Source organism: Schistocerca americana, chromosome 4 (assembly GCF_021461395.2).
Source record: "Schistocerca americana isolate TAMUIC-IGC-003095 chromosome 4, iqSchAmer2.1, whole genome shotgun sequence".
In the NCBI taxonomy this organism is placed as follows: domain Eukaryota; kingdom Metazoa; phylum Arthropoda; class Insecta; order Orthoptera; family Acrididae; genus Schistocerca; species Schistocerca americana.
Window position 1 is genome coordinate 743,263,446 of NC_060122.1, and position 19,649 is coordinate 743,283,094.

The 19,649-nt window shown below is 40.4% G+C and overlaps 1 protein-coding gene across 3 annotated transcripts in view; it reads left to right on the top strand.

Annotated features, from left to right (window-relative positions):
- The window catches only part of LOC124613868 (3'-5' exoribonuclease 1-like), a 101,552-nt gene extending 89,635 nt beyond the window's left edge, over positions 1–11,917 (top strand). For all 3 annotated transcript variants that reach the window (XM_047142596.1, XM_047142597.1, XM_047142595.1), the window contains one exon: positions 11,674–11,917. In XM_047142596.1, the coding sequence (XP_046998552.1) occupies positions 11,674–11,760 (87 nt within the window). In that variant the 3' untranslated portion in view covers positions 11,761–11,917. The remainder of the gene's footprint in view (positions 1–11,673) is intronic.
- Positions 11,918–19,649: the final 7,732 nt, after the last annotated feature.

Here is a 19,649-nt window from a genome sequence, read left to right on the forward strand (position 1 = left end):
CTGCTTCCCTTTCATGTCCCTCGACTCTTATAACTGCCATCTGATTTCTGTACGAATTGTAAATAGCTTTTCGCTCCCTGTATTTTAACCCTGCCACCTTCAGAATTTGAAAGATGGTAGTCCAATCAATATTGCCAAAAGCTTTCTCTAAGTCTACAAATGATAGAAACGTAGATTTGCCTTTCCTTAATCTTTCTTCTAAGATAAGTCGTAGGGTCAATATTGCCTCACGTGTTCCAACATTTCTACGGAATCCAAACTGATCTTCCCTGAGATCGGCTTCTACCAGTTTTTCCATTCGTCTGTAAAGAATTCGTGTTTGTATTTTGCAGCTGTGACTTATTAAACTGATGGTTCGGTAATTTTCACATCTGTCAACACCTGATTTCGTTGGGATTGGAATTATTATATTCTTCTTGAAGTCTGAGGGAATTTCGCCTGTCTCATACATCTTGCTCACCAGATGGTAGAGTTTTGTCAGGACTGGCTCTCCCAATGCTGTCAGTAGTTCTAATGGAATATTGTCTACCCCCGGGGCCTTGTTTCGACTTAGGTATTTCAGTGCTCTGTCAAACTCTTCATGCAGTATCATTTCACCCATTTCATCTTCATCTATCTCCTCTTCCACTTCCATAATATTGTCCTCAAGAACATCGCCCCTGCATAGACCCTCTATATACTCCTTCCACCTTTCTGCTTTCCCTTCTTTGTTTAGGATTGGTTTTCTGTCTGAGCTCTTGGTATTCATACAGTTTGTTCTCTTTTCTCCAAAGGTCTATTTAATTTTCCTGTGGGCAGCATCTGTTTTACCCCTAGTGGCATATGCCTCTACATGCTTACATTTGTTCTCTAGCCATCCCTGCTTAGCCATTTGCACCTCCCGTTGATCTCATTTTTGAGACGTTTCTATTCCTTTTTGCCTGCTTCCTTTACTGCATTTTTATATATTCTTATTTCATCAATTTAATTCAATATCTCTTCTGTTACCCAAGGATTTCTACTAGCTCTCATCTTTTTACTTACTTGATCCTCTGCTACCTTCCCTATTTCATCTCTCAAAGCTACCCATTCTTCTTCTACTGTATTTCTTTCCCCTGTTCTTGTCAATCATTCCCCGGTTCGTAAATCTCTGTCTCACCATTACATAATCTATGTGAAACCTTTCAGTGTCTCCAGGTCTCTTCCACATATACAACCTTCTTTCATGATTCTTAAACCAAGTGTTATCTATGATTAGGTTATGCCTTGCACAAAATTCTACCAGGCGGCTTCCTGTTTCATTCCTTACTCCTGGTCCATATTCACCTGCTACTTTTCCTTCTCTTCTTTTTCCTGTTTCTTTTGTCACATCATACATTTCCTCAATTCTTTCATCATCTGCAGAGTTAGTTGGCTCATAAACTTGTACTACGGTGGTAGACGTGGGCTTCGTGTTTATCTTAGCTACAATAAAGTGTTCACTATGCTGTTCATAGTAGCTTATTTGTGCTCCTATTTTTCTTTTTTGTTCGTTATTAAACCAACTCCTATATTTCCCCTATTTGATTTTGTATTTATAATCCTGTATTCACCTGACCAGAGGTCTTGTTCCTCGTGCCACTGACCTTCACTACTTCCCATTACATCTAATTTTAACGTATCCATTTTCCTTTTTAAATTTTCTAACGAGTTTGAGAATGCTCAGCATGCAACTGGTGATGATGGATAATGGCTAAGCACTCAGCAGCAACACACAGCGTGAAGCGCATGGCAAGTTCCACAGTAGTTGAATGCCTGCTAAGCACTAGCCTGCCCGGACTACTGCCGCAGGTAAACACCTCCACCAGCGTGTTTGCCCATACTGTGTCCTGTGCACCTTGCCCACCATTGCAGTTTTCCGCACTCCCCTCACTAGCTCACATCTACCTCCTTCATGATGTCCACTGACAGGGATACTAAATCTTTCCTCCCTGAAAAGGCCATGTAAGATCAAATATAAGCAGACTTGGGACATGACCTCCACCGCAGAGAGGCCCCTTGAGAAACACAAAAGCGTGCAACATGATGACACTGGCTCTGCCTGAAGGGCTCAGAGGGGTCCACCAGCAGCAGTGGCAGTGAGATCACCTCCATTGGCGAGGGTTGGGAGGAGGTTGAGTAGGAGTAGGAGGAGATCTTTGGTGTGACGTCATAAGCGAGTGACTGCGTGTGAGATCGCTCTCTAAGTTTTTATATATTTTTAGATTTCAGATACATATTTTAACGGTTTTTGTGATAATATTTACTATATAAGTGACTTATTAGTGGTTTCTTCATTCACCTCTGCCTTTCTTGTGTTGTGACCTGATATTTGTGAGTGTTTCGTATCGAGCAACGTAACCTCTTACCTGTGTTTACGTTCTGCGCTGACCAGTTGCAGCTGTAGCGGTGCATCGAAAGCTAAGTACTAATTAATTGTTTGTGTATAGTGGTTTATTTAGGAACTGTAGTAGTCTTCAACCGGAGTTTTTTGTGCTTTCTGGTGAAATAATTTCAGAAGAACCTTTTGGGAACTGTTTTCAACTTTGTTACTGTGTCATTAGACATTTGATTCTCTTTCTGTATTAGTCTTTTCTTATATTCACATTTGTTGTTTATTAATACTGTTTATAATAGTAGTTACTTCCCTTGTAGAGTAAGTTTGTGATTATTATAGTCAGGTTTGTAACATCTTCTTATTGTAGTAGTGGAACTTAGAAAAAGTAAAATTTTACCATGAGTGAGAAGTGTGGGCTTTGACGTAGGTTCGTGAGTAGTGGAGTGCGGTGTGGGACTTGTTCGAAGCATTTTCAGTGGGGGGAATGCAGTGGGGAAGCCAGTGGGCATTCTCGTGAGATCCTCTCCTGGAACTGCAGGTTATGTAGCAAGAGTAAGTTGATAGAGGAGCAGGAGCGTAAGATCTGTGCCCTTCAGGTGCAGTTGAAAAACGCACAGGAGGAGCTAGATAGAATGAGGAGGGAGAACGGGGTTGGGGAATGGGACCTGGCTGTTGGCAAGAGATCTGCTAGGAGAAGAAGATTTTCAGATAGTTTTACTATTGGTGTTTACAATAGATATGACCAACTGTCAGAGTCTAGTGGAGAGGAATCTCTAGTAGCTGTAGATGTAGGAAGTATGCAGCAGACCTCAGTAGTTACGGCAGCTAGAACAGTTGCAAAGTCGAAGAGGAAGAAGAAGGTTCTGCTGTTAGGTAGTTCTCATGGCAGAGGTGTAGGCCAGCAGTTGCAGGAAGTGCTGGGGAGTGAGTCCAGGTCACCAGCATTGTGAAGCCTAACGCAGGATTGGCTCAGGTGACTGTTAACATAGGGGGGTTATGTAGGGATTTTACTAAAGAGGATCAGGTAGTGATTGTGGGTGGGGCTGGTAATAGTATTGATAGGGATGGGGAGTATGACATAGATGGTGACCTGGAAAAGATAGCCACTCAGACTGGCAACACAGATGTGCATTTCGTGGAACTGTTTCAGCATCATGATCGGCCTCACCTTAATACAGCCGTCAGGCATAACAACATGAGACTTGGGGGTGCACTGATGACAGAAAGCATGGGTCACATTTCAGTGGTGTCGGTGGAGTCTATCAGCAGGACAGGTTTCACTAGACATGACCTGCACCTCAACAGGTATGGGAATGGGAGGTTGGCAAAGCTTATAGATGACAGCATAGGTGGGTTTGGTGGGATCACTCATGGGAAAATTCCTGCAGTAGTGGGTGTTAGAGCTGCACCTTTTTTGATTGAAGTCAGCTGATAGGTATTCCTGCTTAAGGGAAGTCTCTCTAACAAAGGAACCACTTTTGACAAAGCTTAGGTATCCGAGTAATGAGGGAATTAGTATATTTCATCAAAATATACAAGGCATTAGAGATAAAGTTAGTGAACTGCTTATAGATGTTGACTCTGAAATTATTGGTATATCTGAACACTTCTTAAATAAGGAGATAATTCATAGGCTTCCTTTACCAGGATACAGGTTGGCTGGCAGCTTTTCGAGGAGCTCTTTGTGGTGTGGGGGAGTAGCCATGTATGTGAAAAACGGCATCCCATTTGAGTCAATTGATGTTTCAAAGTACTGCACTGAAAAGGTGTTTGAATGTTGTGCAGGTGTGGTTAAATTTAATGGAGCTAAACTTCTAACTGTTGTTATTTATAGATCCCCAGACCCCAATTTCACAACATTTTTGCTAAAGCTAGAGGAGGTTCTTGGTTCACTTTATAGGAAATACAAAAAGTTAGTTATATGTGGTGACTTCAATATTAATTGTATAAGTGATTGTGCAAGGAAGAGGATGCTGGTAGACCTCCTTAATTCATATAATCTTATGCAAACCGTATTCTTTCCAACAAGAGTGCAAGGGAACAGTCGAACAACCATAGACAACATTTTTGTTCATTCCTCATTACTAGAAGGCCATTCTGTTAGCAAAAAGGTGAATGGCCTTTCAGATCATGATGCACAAATTTTAACTCTAAAAGATTTTTGTGCTGCAACACGTGTTAAATATAGTCATCAGCTGTTTAGGAAAGCTGATCCAGTTGCTGTAGAGACCTTTGTAAGCCTTATCAAGGAACAAGAGTGGCAAGATGTTTATAGCGCTGATACAGTAGACGATAAATATAATGCTTTTCTCAAGACTTTTCTCGTGCTCTTTGAAAGTTGCTTTCCGTTAGAACATTCAAAACAGGGTACTAACACAAACAGGCAGCCTGGGTGGCTGACTGGAGGGATAAGAATATCTTGTAGAACAAAGTGGCAATTATATCAAAACGTTAGAAACAGTCAAAATCTAAATGCAGCAGCCCATTACAAACAGTATTGTAAGGTGCTTAAAAATGTTATTAGGAAGGCAAAAAGTATGTGGTATGCAGATAGAATAGCTAAGTCTCAGGATAAAATTAAAGCCATGTGGTCAGTCGTAAAGGAAGTGGCTGGTCTGCAGAGACAGGTCGAGGATATAGAATCAGTGCGTAGTGGGAATGTCCGTGTTACTGATAAGTCGCATATATGTACAGTATTTAATAATCACTTTCTGATATAGCAGGTGAACTAAATAGAAACCTAGTCCCAAAAGGGAATCATATAGCGCTCTTAGAGACTGTTACCTGGTATGCTCCTCCATGATACTGACAAGAGGGAGATTGAGTTAATAATTAAATCACTAAAGACCAAGAACTCTCATGGATATGACGGGGTATCTAGCAGAATACTGAAGTATTGTTCTATGTATGTTAGCCCAGTACTTAGCCATATCTGTAACTTTTCCTTTAGGAGTGGTCGGTTTCCTGACCGATTAAAGTACTCTGTAGTGAAGCCATTTTATAAAAAGGGAGACAGGGACAATGTTGACAATTTTAGACCTATTTCTACGCCATCGGTGTTTGCTAAAGTTATCGAGAAGGTTGTATGTACAAGGTTACTGGAGCATTTAAATTCACATAATTTGCTGTCAATTGTACAGTTTGGTTTTAGAAATGGTTTAACAACTGAAAATGCTATATTCTCTTTTCTCTGTGAGGTTTTGGATGGATTAAATAAAAGGTTGTGAACGCTAGGTGTTTTCTTTGATTTAACGAAGGCTTTTGACTGTGTTGACCACAAAATATTGCTGCAGAAGTTGGACCATTATGGGGTAAGGGGAGTAGCTTACAATTGATTCACCTCTTACTTTAAGAACAGAAAGCAGAAGGTAATTCTCCGCAATATTGAGAGTGGTAGTGATGTTCAGTCCCAATGGGGCACTGTTAAGTGGGGCATTCCCCAAGGGTCGGTGCTGGGGCCACTGCTGTTTCTTATTTATATAAATGATATGCCTTCTAGTATTACAGGTGATTCAAAAATATTTCTGTTTGCTGATGACACCAGCTTGATAGTGAAGGATCTTGTGTGTAATATTGAAACAGTATCAAATAATGTAGTTCATGAAATAAGTTTGTGGTTCGTGGAAAATAATTTGATGCTAAATCACAGCAAGACTCAGTTTTTACAGTTTCTAACTCACAATTCAACAAGAACCGATATTTTGATCAGACAGAATGGGCATATTATAAGCGAGACGGAACAGTTCAAGTTCCTAGGCGTTCGGATAGATAGTAAGCTGTTGTGGAAAGCCCATGTCCAGGATCTTGCTCAGAAACTAAATGCTGCTTTATTTACCATTAGAACAGTATCTGTAACAAGTGGCACTTCGACACGAAAAGTAGTCTACTTCGCATATTTTCATACGCTTATTATTTTTTGGGATAATTCTTCTGATTCAAAAAGGGTATTTTTGGCTCAACAATGGGCTGTTCGAGCTATATGTGGTGTAAGTTCGAAAACCTCTTCTTGACCCCTATTCAATAGTCTGGGAATTCTGACATTGCCCTCACAGTATATTTTCTTTAATGTCGTTTGGTGTTAGAAATATTAGCCTATTCCCAAGAGTTAGCAGCTTTCACTCACTTAATACCAGGCAGAAATCCAATCTGCATGTGGAATGCACTTCCTTGACTCTTGTGCAGAAAGGAGTGCATTATTCTGCTGCATCCATTTTCAATAAGCCACCACAAGAACTCAAAAATCTTAGCAGTAGCCCAAACTCTTTTAAGTCTAAACTGAAGAGTTCCGTCATGGGTCACTCCTTCTATTCTGTCGAGGAGCTCCTGGAAGAGCTAAAAAATTAAGCAAGTTTGTGTTACATTGTTGATTTTCTTTATTTAAACTTATGACCTGAATATGTTTTTTTATATTTCATTTTATCTGTTTCTAATATCGTGTTATAATTTCATGGATTGACTCGTTCCGTGACCACGGAGACTACTCCTTAATTTGGTCCCACGGAACAATAAATAAATAAGGAGGAGGATGGAGGAGGGTGGAGCGGATCCACATCGGCAGGCACAGGTGGGAACCTCACTGGGAGTTGTGGCTGCAGGTGACAGGAGGACAGTGGAGTACATGGAGGGTGTGACAATGAGTAAGCACACTGCTGCAGGTGTGAGGCCTTACCCATAACAGTGTTGTGAACAACCTTACCATCTGACTTACCAAAATATAGTGGTATCCCAATAGGGCATGGGCACAGCTAAATTGCATGGCAGATCAGCTGCTCCCTTCTGACATCATAACCACAAACAACTGCCACCCTTTGTGGCACACAACACCACCTGGCAGCCACTCCTGCTGCTGGCCGAAGGACCAGGCCCAAACGGCAGCCCTGGGTTTATGGCGGTCTGTGGCATGCATCTCTGGGTGCAGCAAATCTAGGATACCCCACAACTGCCACCTGTGCAAAAGTTACACAAGACTGCACCCATTGACAAGCAGCAAACAGTATTTATCCAGAAAACTTGACATAGCTTTGTCTTGGAAAGGGGCATACATTCATTAGACCGAGTGAAACAGGGTGGTAACCAAATGCTGGATACTATTGCAAACACACAAGTCCTCAAATTACCATGACTTAGATTGCCTACCATTATTGGACACTAGGATTCTGAGGGATCCCTCAATGGCAAAAACAACTGACAACACAGGAACGGTGGCAGCCAAGTACATGGAGGACAGCTTGCTACCTATGGAAAATTGGACTACACATCGAGCATCAACAACCATAAGCTGCCCAAAAATGGTTTGGCAGAATCTATGTGCACCCTGCCCCAGGGGTACTCCAAGACCGGCCATGGAGGAAACTCACATGGTGGTGCAGTCTGGTTCATGCACAGATCCCGCAAGCCCGCATGAGATGTCTCATGTCACGATCAGTCCCTGGCAAGTAGATATGACTTCATGCCAATGCCTTCATTTGAGACATACTTCAGTGCAACACATGCAGGAACTAGAGGATGCAAGGACACAACCAACACTGGGGAATGTCCTCTCAGCAGCATTTCTCCTCTGTGTCAAGCATGTGGAACCCTGGACAATGCTGAGCCGATCACGTAGGTGGAAAAACATATGCACCCGAAGAGACGTGCTACGGCCGACCAATCAGGATAACTGAAACGATTTTCTGGAAAAGCAGGTATGTGGCCATGTTGGTTGCGACTTCATGTGCCATCAGTGGAAAATCTGCTAAGGTTTGCTGTTAGGTGTCATCCAACATGAACATGAGAGTCCTGTGCTGTTCAGACTCCACATGGGCCCACTGGTAGCTGCAATAGTGAATCAGCATTGCTATCCTGTGCAGTGGAGTGGTAATAAATGTCATTGCAACAGTTACTGAGAATGAGGTCCCACCTCTGCATTTGGTGGGCAGCATGGAATGAGAGCCTAATAAAGACACCAGTGGCTTGTGGTCAGTGGTGAGGAGGAACATTGCCCCGTACAGGAAAACGTGAAACTTTTTAACTCCGAAAATAATAGCTAGTGCCTCCTTTTCTGCTTGTGAATAATTAGAATAATTAGTATAATTATGCTGTGCAGCGGAAAGTGTCTTCGAGGCATAAGCAATGGGCTGTTTGGTGACATCTGGGTTCTGTTGAGATTGGACAGCACGAATGGCATACTGGGATGCATCACATTTACCCATTGTAAAGGAATCCAGACTGGGAGCTGAGCACAACTACTGCTCGAGAGACTGAAAAGCCTGTTGACAATCTGCAGACCTGACAAACTTAATGCCATTCCAGTGAAGCTGGTTAAGAGCCTGGCAGATGTGCGTAGTCCGGGAATGAATTGAGCATAACACAAAATCTTACCCAAAAAAGAGTGGAGCTCCTTCATGTTTTTGGACACTGGTAGTTTGACGATGGCTTTGATGCGGTTGTCTGTAGGAATGAGACCATCTTTACTAAGCACTTGTCCCAAAAAAATACATCTTTGAGGAGAAAAAACTGCACTTCCCCAGTTTACAATAAAGGCCAGTCTCCAAGAGGTGTTGGAAAACCAACTACTGGTTTTATAGATGTGGGAAGCTCAGCACGGGTGAGGACGGGCAGCATCGTGATGCGCTGCACTTGAATCGCCAACACACAGCAACCTGTTCAGAGGCGAGGTTGCTTGGTATATCCTGCAGGTCACAGAGGCTTTTTACTGTGCACACCTAATTGTGATGCCAGAAAAGGTATCCCTAGGCTCCGCCAGAATCTCACACCATTCCATAGTTTGGGCAACATCAGCTAAAGAAGGGTCTGTCAAGGGCAATGCTCTACTCTGAAGCTTGAGATCAAGAGCTAACCAGTCAGTTATGGCCCACATTAGCGAGTCTGCATAAGAAGTAGCACGTTTGGGACACTAAAAACTACAGTTGCGTGAGAGGCCTTGCAGATTGGCTATCCAATCTGTATACAACTGCCAGCACCACCACCAGAAGCCCCGGCTCAGTGAAGAGCTTCAAATTTCACACAACTTCATATAAACTCCTGGTGCGGGACAACAACAAGGCCACCTTATCAAATGGATTGATCATGTGCAGTAAGAACTGTTGCAGGTAATTCTCCCACCTTTTCTTCAATTCACTGAAACTGACAAACAATTTCAGAGATGGTGGAAGAAACTGCACGGTGGGTGGCAAGGGTGTGAAGCAGGTCCACGTTCTGGTTTATCAGTGCTTGCATCTGCTTATGCTGTTGTTGCATCAGCAGCAGCTGCTGCTGCTCCTTTTGTAGATGCAACTGTTCCTGCCCGCATTGCAAAAATGCCGGGTCTGTGGTGACCCAAATTAACAGTAGGAAAATGGAAAGCAGAAAAAAAGGAGCATCATGTGCATAATAACGTCCTTCATCACCAATTTAGTATCTGCACAGGTGTGAAAACACCACTACACTACACAGTCAATGCTGATACTTCACAGGCCAATGGTGGCTCGATAATAGCCGGAGAGCAGAACCCTTGAGAGGAAAATGAACTTGCTGTGCAAGTCAGTGTATGGCAAGCAGAGATGGACATGGGACTGAAGCTAAGTACTCTACAACACACGGAAAGATGCACAAGCCAAGGTCCACGGTATTGAAAGATGAGTAAGAACTGGCGTGCCTGGCCTGCTGCTGCCTGCAGGTAAACACCCCCACGAAGCAGGTGTGCCCATACTACACATTACAAGCACCCTCCATGGCAGGATTTTGCACTATCCCGCTGCACTACTCACGCCAGCTTGTTTGTCTCCATCCATTGTTATGTCTGCTAGTGGGAATGCTAAAAAGACTTAGCAATCTTTCATATGAATCCTTTAATGAGCTAGAATTAGAGGGCATGCATGTAAACCCCCCCCCCCCCCCCCCCCACCCCTCCTATTCCACCTACACACACACACACACACACACACACACACACACACAGTGAGCTGAACACAAAGTGCCAGGACTGCAGTTGAGCTTGTAGATGAATTAGGGTGGGAATCATTAAAACAAAGGCAGCGGGATCTTCTTGTGACATTTCAGTCACCAACTTTCTCATCTGATTGCGAAAGTATTAATTTGATGCTCACCCACACAAGGTGAAATGATCATCGTGATAAAAATAAGAGTAATCAGAGGCCACACAGAAAGATTAAAGTGCTTGTTTCCTCGCACACTGTTTGAGAGTGGAATGATAGAGAAAGAGCTTGAAGGTGGTTCGATGTTCGATGAACACTCTGCCAGGCACTTAATTGATAATTGCAGAGTAATCATGTAGATGTAGATTGGTTTGAGGGATTGTGTGCATGTACACCCACCACCTAACAGTCTCTCCTTCCTATGTCCTGTCATCCCCTCCTCCCAGTCCACCCTTCCACGTCATTGTCATCAGCACACTGCATGAACTAACTGGCTTTGGTGCTGTGTGCCCACTGCCTCTTCCTTCTGCATTCGTGTACCATTCTCCTGTTATTTCCCACCTGCTACTCCTTTCTCCCTCTTCCTACACAATGCCTCAAGTGCAATCGTCAATGACTCCATGCTTCTACTATCCAGTGAATGGTTTTATTTACTCCTAAATTATTTTAACTTTCCTTACCATATCAAAATTAATACCTGAATCATTTGCTGTCTGTTAGTAACATGTTCACCAATTTTCATTTACGTGTCAGATATGGTTCACACCAGGCCATTGATCAGTATACCTATGTCACAACAAAATTTGCAATCATAGTGAATCTATTTAATATGTTGTATGTCAAAAACAGAAACAATATGAGTTTATTTTTATTCCTGTTGATTTGTGTGTGAAAATGAATTGGGTTTTGGTTATGTTGATAAGATCCCAACCATTGGTGGGAATACCATGTGTCCCGTACAGTAGTTTACCTGCCAAAGTATAATGATCTAAACAACAAATTTTATTGTGTAGCTCAGCCAAAACTTCATTGCTGCATTCAAATATTAATCTCCATCGAAGAAAAAAGTCTGCTAAGTGTGGTAGCTTCATCTTAATCCAATACCTGCCTGCATAGCACTTTATTGTGAGATCTCCAATCTTTGTTGATAAATTTTCATTTAAGAAGTGAAAATATTTCAAGAATAATTTGATGGTGATGTGTTTCCTGCATAGTTCTAATGGCATTTCATGTACTTCCACCATGAAAACATTAGGTGGAGTCGATCTGAATGCTCCAATACAAACTCTGATAGCCTTATACTGACACTTACCTAGTTTCTCTAGTCTATTTTGTGTTGCAAAACCATAACAAATGCATCCATAGTCCATGTAAGGTCTTATTAGTGCACATGTGTCTAATAGATACTAACTTGTGTTTCAGGATGCAAGAGGATATATTTTTATAGCTGCCATAGCTCCTCTGGCAACTGCAGTTGTGTTTTACCTTTATTCGCAGTGGGTGTTGTGAAGAAGACAAGACTGGTGTGATGTGCTATTTGAGTTGTACAGTACAATTGACTATGTTTGTACAGAGAAAAATGTTTTTTCAATTCTTGTTACTTTATTCTTCTTGTAATACAATTTTATTGAAATCTGTGTTTCATAAAATGGATGCTTCTGTTGAATTGTTGAGTGTTTAACCTCAACCTTTCTTCCTTTATTTTGCAGATCACCAACTGTACAGTTTATTGCTGAAAACACAATTCATCTCAAACACTTTTATATACACCCAGTATAGCAGGATTCCACCTGCCACCATACGTTAGTGATCATTGCACACTGAAACCTAAAACAAACAAAACGTGGCATGAATAATCATATCAGAAGGAAATTACCAGGTGTATCCGAGTAATGCCGACATATACATTGTCTCAACCCAACTCGACTTGGTCAGAAACTGCTGACTGACTGCATCGCTAAGTGCTCATGCCCAGCAACAACAGTGACACACGATGCCAAGGATTGTCACTGGGCAGTGACTACTCTGGAATTTTGGTCCTGGTTAAACCTGTGGTAGATGCATTAATGTAATATACACTCTGCTGTGAAGCAGATAGATCACCAATATATTGATGTGGGAGGATATAGGAACCCTCATATATCCCTGGATATCAAAAAATAAATTTTGCATGGAAATTTATGGTGACATAAAGTTTCAGTGTAAGATTAATCAACCAAGAAGGGCCCCAGTGTATAGGAAAGACAGAATAGATAATGTTAAATTTACAAGGATTGGAACTGTTTACACTTAACAGCTATCACCACTTGAAAATATATTTCTAAATCATAGGTACGTATAACATTACTGAAAAAAATTTCTCATACGATGTTCTTGAAAATGTTGCCACAAGAAGACAAAAAACACAGCTATTTGCAGCCACTGTGCATGAAAAAGAACAGTTGTACTTAACATGAAGGTCACAATTCTCTAACTGTAACTGCGCAATAAACAAATGTATACTTTGATTTTTACAAAAGGTAATTAACAAGCTAATAAAATGTATATATTAACTAATGAATTATTAACTACTCACAATTAAATCAGTTTTTACAGAAGAATATAAATCAGCACATCTTAATTTATTTTGTCCACTTTTCTTTATGCAAGCTCTATTAGGACTAACAAACTTTGTATCAAGGACAGTAATGTCTCATTTGTTTTATCATGATAAATAAATACTAAATTTTTGTGTGGTAACAGAACAAAAGTAACTTAATAAAATGTATACGCAAGATGTATTAAGGTTCTAATTTAGAAACACAAATATTAATAATTAATAGATTCAAAAGGGGGGGAGGAGAAGAAAGTAGAAGGGGGCAGGGCTATGTTTGTGGCATGCAGTTTACAGACCTAATTACATACACACATTAAAATTTGAAATATCCAGGTTTACACAAGTTGTATTGCGCTACAATTCACTGCACTTGTGGGCACTCTGCTTTATAAAGAATCTGACTGACACTGTAAATACATCAAACAAAATTGAGACTCGCATCTTTGGTATGTTATACAGACTTTGTTGATAAACAGACTGCTCTCATGCTGTCTGCCATGTTGAGAAAATTCACACTGTGGAGTCTGGTGCATTGCAAGTTCATGCACCATAGACTAGTCCTGCTCAGTGCGATGCTTGTCAGCTGTTGGTCTTCCGGGTAGTGGCATAGTACTGCTTCCATGAATCAGTTGTCTGCACTCATGATGTCACAGTGATGTATCTTTGCCTGCTGGGACCTCGTGAACATACAGAGAGAACAGACTGCAGTATCACTGCATATTAAGACACACACACACACACACACACACACACACACACACACACACACAGAGTTTATAACAGTGCAACAATGTTAAATACACACTCATTCTTGAAAACACTAATAAATCATTACACAAACAAAATTTTTGGAAGTGACGACTAGTTGTTATCACGGAAGTGTAACCGTGTAATTTCTTCTTCTTCTTCTTCTTCTTCTTCTTCTTCAGGAAATCAGCTTCCAAGTCTCTTCCATTTTTTTCTACATGCACTGCTTTTCGATCTATTATTCCACCTTAAATTTTTCTTCCTACCTCCAGTAAGTTCCAATTGCAGTTTTTGTCATGGCTTAATAAATTATGTATACTGTTCTGCCAATCCTTGGACAAATATTTACTTAAAATGTTGTTTCAAATTCTGCAGATGTCGTAACATTTTCCATGCTGAACTTTCCCTCTACGAAGTCCCAAACATACATTCGTTGTGCACAACTGCTCAGCCTTTCTGTTCGATTTGGATTTCATGAATGTAAAAGTTTGAACTATCCACTGATAGCAAAATCATAGTTCATTACATTGAAATAACAGTTCTAATTGTAGCTTCCTTGCATTACCAAATCAAGATCCTCTCATGTTAAACTTTAATCACATAAGCATTGCATTTGCATTTGATTTTGACAAATTTATTCAGTTCATTAATGCTAATTTCAAAATTAGAACAACTTTTCATACATCAAAAATCAACTTGGTGTCTGCTTTACTTTTGTCCCAATGACCTATGCATGTCAACAGCGGTATCATAAATTACTACACTCTATTCAGTAGTTCGTTGAATTTCTTGCTGCTTTAGTAGTAATTGAGCTGACCTTCAAGCACTTGTTCTTCTTTCTCTTTGTTGTGTTGCTTACTGCGCCCTGAATGTAGTCAGAATGTTTGAACTTCTTTGGCCCTATGGTGATTGGTGATGTTTTTCAAATCATGTGAACTATTCCTGCAAGTCATTGTGAATATCTAATGCCTTTGATCCAAAATTTTGCCCAATATTAAGTTTTTGGCTGTGCTCATAGATTTTTGGTTCAAATTTTGCCCATGATCAGGAATTTTTTTGTTAGTGTTGTCAAATCTTTTGTTCAACTCCCGCTGTTATCTAGTTTTCTATCCAATTTTCTTAAAAAATGCATTAACGCATCCTCCTTTCCTACTGCATCAATGTGATTGTTGTCTATCACTGCCTCATGTTTTTGTCCAAATCTGAATTTTTATTTTCCACTGCATCTACACTTTGAATTCTGCTAATGAGTTACAATTCATTAATGAGATCAGTAGCAACACTGACCTCATCATTCTCAGTTTGACTAGCTGTTGTTGTTCAACTATATATTTATAATCAAAGTTACAGTCTATATCATATTTCCTGTCCAAGATTGATCGAAGAATTGAGGTTCATGAACTATATGGTTTATTACTGAAAATGTTAGCCATCTCAAAATTTTTTACACGCATTCATTTTATCAGTATCTTGTTTGCTGCCGTACAACAATGGTCATTTCACAAAGAAACCATAAAACAAACAAAACATACTGTGAATCATATCGAAAGCAAATCAGCCAGGCACACCTGAGCAATGCCGACACCAAGATTGTCTTGACCCGATCCGACTTGACTCGACTCGATTGCAGACTGTAACAGCAGCACTAAGCACTTGTACCTAGCAACAACAGTCACACACTGCCACAAGCATTGTCAGTGGACAACGATTACTCTGGAATTCTGACTACTCCTAAACCAGTTGTAGCTACATTAATGTAATATACACTTTGTGATGAAGCAGATTGACAAATTTATGATTTAATGTTACAAAGAGTGACAAATATATTCACATGGGAGGATACAGGCTCCTCACAACATTCTTAAATAATAAGCATTTATGACAGTCACCATATATTGTAGACAGCTTTTAGATGGTACTATTGTGATGTGACATTACAACTGCATTAAAAGTTAAAGCAATGGCATTACACGAATTGATCGAGTATTTTGTTTACAATGAGCATTTAAAGAAAGGTTATTTTGAAAAAAGAAATGAAATTTCACATGAATATTTTGTTTGATGGTTTTTATAAAAGACTAACTCAACATCAGTGCTTCTAATTCATTTGTTTCACTCTTGATACTTGATCACCTGCAGAAAAGATTGTTTACAATTTGTTTATGAATTTAGTTGTGGTCGTGCTTTGGTCAGTGACAAATTTTGTGAAGGGCAGAAGAAAAAATCTTTTATTGTTCGAAAACATTGATGCTGTGCACAGTATGAGTGAAGATCAGCTTGTGGTAACCATGAGTAGAAACAGCCTTTGGCATATTAAGGATGGCAGTACTTCATTTTGCATGAACATTTAGCTACAAAAAAGGTCTAGTCCCAATGGATTCTGCACAATTTGACAAAAACTCAGAACAAGCTCTTTTGAACTGGTGTAGGAAAAGCTCAAAATTTGACTAAGGAAATGCAAAATCTGTCTACAACAATGTAACAGGAGACCAATCTGGGATATTTATACAAGGTGAAAACTAAGCATCCCTCAACTGTTTGTTCCAAGATGAACAGAAACTAACAAAAGTGTTTCACTTTCAGGAAAATAATCACTTGTTTCTTTGGCTACAGGGGCCTTGCCATGACTATTCCTTTGTGGGTGGAGAAACAGTTGGTGCTGAGTATTTGTTTGCACATGGTACTGAAATAGGGGAAAACAACTAAAAATGATCATGTCATTCTTCATCACAACAATACCAGCCATTATACAGCATATAAAACAACTCATTATTTGTCAGAGAAAAACATCTAATTAGTGTGTCATTTCCTGCATGCGCCAGTTTCTTTATCCCCTGGTAACTTCTTTTTGTTGTTATATGTCAAACAAAAATTGCTTGAATAGTGATATACAGCACCTGAAAAATTGTTCCAGAGCCATGTTTTTGAGGTGCCATCATCAGAGAGGAAAAATTATTTCCAGCATTGGTTTGAGTGCATCCAAATGCGTGTAAATTTTTATGACAAATATTTTGAGAAGCAATAAAATAAGTTGTAGCAAACATGTTTTGTATTGATTCTGTAAAATCTTAAAAAGCGGCCATCATATGTTACTTTACTGATCACATAAATCTCTATCAGCAATGTCAGATTTGAAACCACATGTCATTGACAGTGCATGACACTTGTCTCCGTTTCCTATTGGTTAGGATGTTTTTGCAACTGCTGTTTTGTGCCTTGTTACATGGCTGTGAGTGGTATATTGACATGTTGACAATATTATGTAAAGGACAGTTTGCTACTCATCATATAGAGGAGATACTGAGTTGCAGACAGGCACAACAAAAATACTGTCTCTGGCCCCTGAAACCAGACCCGACTCCATTGTGAGTTTGTGTGTGTGTATATATATTTTCTACTTTTTTAAGAAGGCCTTTTGGCTAAAAACTCAAATGTATAACAGGCATTTTGTTGTGCCTGTCTGTGACTCAACATCTCCATATGGTGAGTGGCAATCTATCCTTTTCATTATATTGTCATTATTCATCCTGGTTTTTCTATAACACAACAAACTGTGTAACTTTATTCACGATGTTGCCATGGGCTTGTCCAAATGCAGTAGCTACTGTCTGCAGTTCTGTCGCATCTCTACATTGACCCATTTTACTGCACAGATTCGATACATCTACATCCACATAGATACTCTGCAAGCCACTGTAAGGTGCATGGCAGAGGGTACCCAGTACCACTACTTGTCATTTCCCCTTCTGTTACCGAGCGAGGTGGCGCAGTGGTTAGCACACTGGACTCGCATTCGGGAGGACGACGGTTCAATCCCGTCTCCAGCCATCCTGATTTAGGTTTTCCGTGATTTCCCTAAATCGTTTCAGGCAAATGCTGGGATGGTTCCTTTCAAAGGGCACGGCCGATTTCCTTCCCATCCTTCCCTAACCCGAGCTAGCGCTCCGTCTCTAATGACCTCGTTGTCGACGGGACGTTAAACAACACTAACCTAACCTCCCCTTCTGTTCTAGTCGCAAATAAAGCGAGGGAAAGACGACTGTCTGTATGCCTCCATATGAGCTCTAATGTCTCATCTTTCCTTTGTGGTCCTTACATGTGATACATGTTGGCGGGAGCAGAATCTTTTGGCAATCAGTTCCAAACACTGGTTTTCTAAATTTTCTGAGCAGTATATGCCACAAAGAATGCCGCCTTCCCTCCAGGGATTCCCATTTGATTTCCCAAAGCACCTCATAACACTGATGTGCTGTTTGAACCTACTGGTAACAAATCTAGCAACCCCCTTCTGAATTGATTTGATCTTTTCCTTCAATCTGACCTGGTACGGATCTCAAATACTCGAGCAGTACTCAAGACTCAGTCACACCAGTGTCCTATATAGTGTCTCCTTTACAGGTGAACCACTCTTTTCTAAAATTCTCCGAAAACACCAAAGTCGACCATTTGCCTTCCCTACCACAGTTTTCACATGTTAGTTCCACCTCATATTGCTTCCCAGTGTTATGCCCAGATATTTAAATGACTTGACTGTGTCAGATTGGACACTAGTAATACTGTACCTGAACATTAGTTTGTTCTTCCTACTCATCTGCATTAACTTAGATTTTTCCACTTTTAGGGCTAGCTGCCATTCATCACACCAACTGGAAATTTTGCCTACGTTGTCTTGTACTTACCTACAGTCAGTCAACTTAGACACCTTACTGTACACCGTGGCATCATCAGCAAACAACAGCAGACAGCTGTCCACCCTGTCCGTAAAATCATTTATGTATATAGAGAACAGCAGCAGTCCTATCACACTTCCCTGGGGCACTCCTGACGATACCCTTGCTGCTGAGGAACACTCGCCATCAAGTTCAACATACTGGGTTCTGTTATTTAAGAAGTCTTTGAGCCACTCACATGTCTGTGAACTTATTCCGTATGCTTGTACCTTCCTTAATAACGTGCAGTGGGGCACTGTGCCAAATGCTTTCCACAAATCTAGAAATGTGGAATCTGCCTGTCGCCCTTCATCCGTAGTTTTCAGTATATCATGTGAGAAAAGGACAAGTTGAGTTTCACATTTCTGATTCGTGGACATAACATTCTTTGAAAGTTTATTATATTTGGACAGAGAATATGTTCAAGGGTTCTGCAACAAACAGAAGTTAGGGATATTGGTCTGTAATTTTGCGGGTCCATTCTTTTACTTTTCTTATGTACTGGAGTCACCTGCGCTTTTCTCCAGTCGCTTGGGACTTTGTGTTGGGCGAGAGATTCATGATAAATGCAAGCTAGGGGGTCAGGCCAATGCCGTAGAGTACTCTTTGTAAAATCAAACTGGGATTCCATACAGAACTGGTGATTTATTTATTTATTTATTTTTTTCAAATCTCTAAGTTGCTTCTCTACAACAGGTAAGCTTATTTCTATGTCATCCATATGGCAATCTGTCCGATGGTTTGCATGGTTCTCCTGTGTGAACGATTTATTGAATGTGAAATTTTAAACTTCAGCTTTCATTTTGCTATCTTAAACTGCCACACCAGACTGGTCAACAAGGGGCTGAATAGAAGCTTTAGGCCCGCTTAGTGATTTGACACTTACATGCCATTGCATTGCCATGACAGTGAAGAGTCCAATAACCTGGTACCGTTTCCACACCATTTAGAATGTTACAAAGTGACCATTGTGCTCTCTGAAGCGAGTGACAAATTTTGTACAGTGAGGTTACACAGATAATTACATTCTGCATCTCATTTACCTTATTTTCAGTTTAAAAATTTTTAAATCGATTCCCTACCTGTTGTTTGTCACAATTTTGTGAAGTTTCTTGACTTCTCCATTTTCAGCCTTTCAAGTTTCAACTCGCATACAGTGGGTTCATACATTCATTATGCCAGTTTCTATTAGCTCAGTTTGGGGATTTAGTTAATTAATATTACTACCAGAGCAAGTTTACACTACTTCTGTTAACATGCCGTGACAAGGATGAACATCTACTTTGATTTGTTTGTTACAGGTGTTTATAATCTCATTTTAATTGTTTATATTTTCAGTGCTGATT